The 5,301-nt window shown below is 41.7% G+C and overlaps 1 protein-coding gene across 1 annotated transcript; it reads left to right on the top strand.

The window, feature by feature from the left end:
* Positions 1–833: 833 nt before the first annotated feature.
* Positions 834–3,668, top strand: LOC143473874 (ictacalcin-like). Its single transcript, XM_076971048.1, has 3 exons — positions 834–945; positions 3,071–3,216; positions 3,389–3,668. Exons 2-3 carry the CDS (start codon positions 3,079–3,081, stop codon positions 3,533–3,535), a joined length of 285 nt encoding a protein of 94 aa, XP_076827163.1. The 5' UTR covers positions 834–945; positions 3,071–3,078; the 3' UTR covers positions 3,536–3,668.
* Positions 3,669–5,301: the final 1,633 nt, after the last annotated feature.

Genomic DNA, 5,301 nt, shown 5'->3' on the forward strand with positions numbered 1-5,301 from the left:
TGTTGTTAACGGCCCGGTCGGTCCAGGGTCCCGCCCGGGGAGGCGAGTTGAGTAATGTTTTGTGTTTTATGTTTCAGCTCCCGGACGGCAGGAGGTGTGTTCCTGCCTGTCTCTGCCTTCCTGCCCCTTCATGTTTTGTGTGCAGCCGCTGTGTGCCACACACCCAGTGGAGGGGAGTGCGGCTTGGTGGGGGGGTCTGTCACGGTGAGGCGGCCCCCTACCGGCCGTCTCTGTCCACAGCGGCTGTTGTTGTTGTTGTCTGGTGACGTCATGTGCGTCCCTCAGGTGGGCGGAGCCCGTGATCCGTCTCACCTGAGGGTCGTTTGTTTGCCTATATATGTCTTGTCTTTGTACCAGTTGACCGCTGGTCATTATTGCACGGGTTTTAGGTTTGCACACTTTCTATTAAACCATCCTTTTTCCCTGAGACTTGGCGTGATCGCTTCCTTTTGGTTCGCACACCCTGCCCGTCACATTATCTTATTTGATCTTATCTTATCTGTGCCTTATCATATTGTGAAGTTAAAAGGCTTCAAATACACTGCTTACAGATACACAGTCTGATTCGAAGTGACCTTTTTAACAGTTCACCTGTGTAATATGGTAAAACAAGACATGGGTCAGATAATGTCATATCTAGCTTTCTTATGTAATTTGATGTAGATTTGAATACATTACAGATCAGTATTATTGTTGATACAGTTGATATGTTAGTGCAGAGATTGAACGCCCAGGCACACAGAACTGTCCGGCATCCTGCAAAGGTGAGTCGTTAAAAGAGGAGGAGGAGAGAGGAAAAGGAGGAGGGTGTAAGCTGAGAGGCTGGAGCAGGCTGAGGGTGTGGCCATGCTCACATATAACATCAGGTCCTTCCCTCACTCTCCCACTCCCTCCTTCTCCTTCTAACTCTCTCTTTGCTGGTTGAGAACTCCGTACAACTTTAAGGTGAGCAGAAAATAATCAAACAAACAAAACAAAAAACATGTTGTGGGTTTGCTCCTGTATGAAAACCACAGAGTCCTGCAGGAAATATTATCAAGTATTGATTGGTGTTTTTTGTGGTGTCACATGGCTGGTTTGTTGGACTTCATATGGTTTGTGCTGTGTTGCTGGTGAATGCATGAATCATCTGTTCTTTCTGATGTCTGGTTCTGCGTCTATGTGGTTACATATCTTCCTTAAGGACCATAAGCTGTTGCTGAAGTCACTGTGTGCGGTGATGTAGTTCTCTTGAAAAGAATGTTTCTCTTTTTCTCTGTTCCTCCAACAGACACACGAAAACTAGGGGTGCAGGAAAAAATATTTGAGCTCGTTTCTAACATTGACCGATTCAGAATCGATTCTCAGTTTCAGAAAATCTTTTTTTTTTTTTTTGGGGGGGGGGGGGGTACGGGTGTGCCTTCTCAGCCACCGTAGTGCTAGGCAAAACAAGAAAACAGCTTTGATTATGTACAGGCATGCAAGCCTAGGCTACAGAGGGTTGTGCAGTGTACGGTATTTGTTGTTGCCCCACCAAAGTATGATGAAAATGAAGTCCAACCGGCTCCCCGGTCTTTGAAAGGAACCATTTGGAAACACTTTAGATTTTACCGTCAGAAAGGGCTTGATATGATGCATGCGATTTGCAGAAGTTGCTATGGTAAAGTCAAGTATTTTGGGAGCTGTCTTTCTTCAGAGCATGTAGATCAGCTTATTTTCCTGCAGAAGAACCTACAGATTTGATTACTGCCAATTTAGTTGTCAAGCATTTTTGTGATTTGCTGTTAAGAAAAAAAAAAAACAGTATTTGTTTAATTTCATTTTGCATGCTCTCAGAAATCTAAAGGCAATGCCTATTTCTTTATAGAGGCTGCCATAAACCTTTTGTTTTGTAGTTTTTACACAAAGAGGGGTTACAGTATATATATATATTTTTTTTCATCTGTGAAGTGGAAGTTCTGGCAGCTAATGTAAGCCTACCCATTTTATTAATGTAACAGCACTTTTATTTTTGGAAGCACTTTCATATACTTTTAATTTTTGTGATTTGTTAAGGAAAAAAGTGTAATTTTATTTCTGGAAGTGGCATGTTCTCAGTGGCATGTGAAATCTATCTATCTATCAATCAATCAATAAATCAATCAATCAATAATCAAATCGTTGGGATCTGAAAGAATTGGGAAAAAAATCGAATCGTGACCCAAAGAATCGATTCGGAATCGAATTGTGGGATTCCCAAAGACTCACAGCCCTAATGATAACATTTCCATATTGTTTGCTGATTAATCAACCTCTCACTCTTATTCCAATGTGTTGACCAAACGTCGAGTGTTGCTAGTGAGGCAGACGAGGGCACTCTGTGATCAACACAGGTGCACGGTGAGAGAGTTAGAAGTGGAGGAGGAGGCTCTATCTACACACAGCAGCTATGTCACTATGTCTTTCTTTGTTCGTTAACCACTTGTAATTGCAGAGTATTAGCAAGGGCGTTGGCCGTGGTCTGGTTTAAATTCTTTACCACTCCTTTTTTTACTCCTTTTTTCCCCCTCCTCATCCTTTTATTCTGTTGCTCCTCCCATGTCTTAGTCCTCCCCTCATTCTCCCTTCCTACCTTGCCGGTGCTCCAGCCAAACAGCGCAGAGGGAAGCATGGCCTTACTTCCTGCAGGCCAGAGCTGGGTGTGGCCGGGTGTGGAGGCACCACTGCTGCTTGCACTGGGTCACATTCAGACAGGCTCTGTGTGCACAGGCACTAAGTGTGTGTGGTGATCGTGATAAAGCAGACAAAGTGCAGGCTGCAGGTTTTCTGCAGTCATCACACCTGAGTAAAATGTAGTTAAAATGTCAGTATGACAGAAGTGAACACTTGTGAACACTTTTCAATATGAAAGAGCAGATACGGACAGCACAGTGAACATGTACAAATAAATGAATGAGATTAGATTAGAATTTCATTGATGCTTTGGGAGGTTTTCCCTCAGGGAAATTAACAGACACTAAAACATTTCCATTCAGGGAAAGGCAGTGTGTACATTGTTGGTCTTAGTCATGTTTAAAAACATGTCATTACCTGATTTGTTTTCTACTTCCAGAAGCCATCATGTCGCAGGTTCAGCAGGGAATGGCTCTACTCATTTCTGCCTTCCATAAGTACTCTGGCAAGGAAGGAGACAAGTGCACCCTGAGCAAGGGAGAGTTGAAGGACCTGCTCAACGCGGAGCTCGGAGACATCTTCGGGGTAAGTGTCTCTCACTCAAACTTCACGTCACCTGGCATACAGCACCTCCATGAACCCAAGTGCACTACAGACCTAGGTGTTATGAGCTTGACATGAGTGTGTGTGTGTGTGTGTGTGTGTGTGTGTGTGTGTGTGTGTGTGCGCATTTGTGTTATTTGTGTTTATAAAACAGAAAACTACAGACCAGAAAGCAGTGGACAAGATCTTTAAAGACCTGGATGCTAACTCTGATGGGGTGGTTGACTTCCAAGAGTACGTCATGCTGGTGGCTTGCCTGACCATGCTCTGCAATGAGTGCTTTAACAAAAATAAGAAATAAGATGGGCCCCAACCACATTAACCAAATTACACACATATAACTGTCAGACAGAAATGTTTTAACATTCTGTACAATGATGACTTGCAAGCTGAAAAATAATCAAAATAAACTTTTTTATTATGTTTAATGTAAATGTCTGCACTCTGGTGATTTTGTGGTTGTATGTGTCTGTATGTGAGTGAGTTTTAACAGATAATTAGCCATTTATGATTCAATTATAATGATTCAATCAGTCTTCTTCCGGCTTTCTTGCTGTTCAGATGCTTTTCTGCTAGCTCTGCTTGTTCTGTACAGTTATTTCATTTATTTGAGTTATATTTACAAGTTAAAAGTTAAAGGGATTCATTACTCATTACTTCACTTGGTAAGCTTTTTTTATTATTATTCATCTATAAAGGATCGTTTAGCATTTTTGACATTCTGACAGTCCGACACTGTAAGTGAGCTTTTTTTTGCGCACTAAGAAAAGCACACTAGTTAAGGTTGTTATCCTCTCTGTTTCTGAGAGGTTTGTTTTTTGTCACTAGAGGGTTTTCCATCCACCGAGTTTTTGTGCATTTTGAAAATGCGCATGAAAAAAGCTGGATGTAAAAAGTCCAAAATTCGAAAAAAGCCCCAATTATCGCAAAAAGATTTTTACGCTAGGAGGAGGTGGAAAAGTTAAACTATCGCATCGCCAAAATTCGGAAAAACTGGATGGAAAAGGGTTTTTCGCATAAACGATGACGTGTCATGCCTCAAGTCATGTGGTTCTGAACGATGTTCTCCTTCGTTTGCGCTCCCAGGTATATGGCGGATGTCGCCGTGGTCGCACTGAGATTTCCGCCCTTAATAAATGTTCTTGTGCTCGTCCTGCCCGGCGTCGAAGAGCAAACATGATCGCGATGTAAATATGGCAAATGCATACAAAAACCGTTCTGGAGAGAGCAAAAATTGAATTTAACTTCTCCATGTATAGAAAAGAAAAAGAAAAAAATGTTTCAAAACCTCAACGTGCAAAAATGCGTAACTGCCAGATGGATGTAAAAACCACTATTGTTTGGCGTCCTCTCACGTGATCTAAAGTTTATTCGCATAACTGTAATGAATGGAAACAAGGCTTAATTCGCATTTTTTCTGCCGAAACTTGGTAATTGCGCATTATTTTTTCGAAAGGTTTGGATGGAAACCCGGCTACTGATAAAACGTTTGTGGCTGTATTTGTTTGTTTGGTTGTTTGTCACTAGTCACCTCACCATGTTCTCAAATGGCCAGACTGCTCAGACAAATGGTAATAGTTCCTGGAAACCACTTAACTATAGGAAAAGCACACTAGTTAAGGGTGGGACTGAAATGCCCAGTGGTCTGACTCTGAATTTGAAATAGTAATTGGCAATATAGTCAAAAAACATGTTAATGAGCAAAAAGGTCTGAGTACTTTTCTTGTAAAGGTTTTCCTACAGAGAATGAATGGTCTGTTACCGATTGCAAGACAACTTTGAGCTATGGTATCAAACATGTCTCGGTGAAGGAATGTCTTTTTGTTCTAAAATAATACTGGTGTAACAAATCAAGGGGCGGGTGTGACGCAAACGCAAGTATTCGGATAATTTATTAAATAACACAGGCAACGGACTCAACAAAGGAAGATAAAGAGATATAGATGTAAGTAGGCTATGAAGAACATGCGGGTAACGAAACGGAGAACCTACAAGGATGAATTAACAGACCGAGTACAAATATGCCACAACAGACACCTATGAATACAACTACAAAAGCACAAATAC

The sequence above is a fragment of the Brachyhypopomus gauderio genome, chromosome 13 (assembly GCF_052324685.1).
Source record: "Brachyhypopomus gauderio isolate BG-103 chromosome 13, BGAUD_0.2, whole genome shotgun sequence".
Lineage (NCBI taxonomy): Eukaryota > Metazoa > Chordata > Actinopteri > Gymnotiformes > Hypopomidae > Brachyhypopomus > Brachyhypopomus gauderio.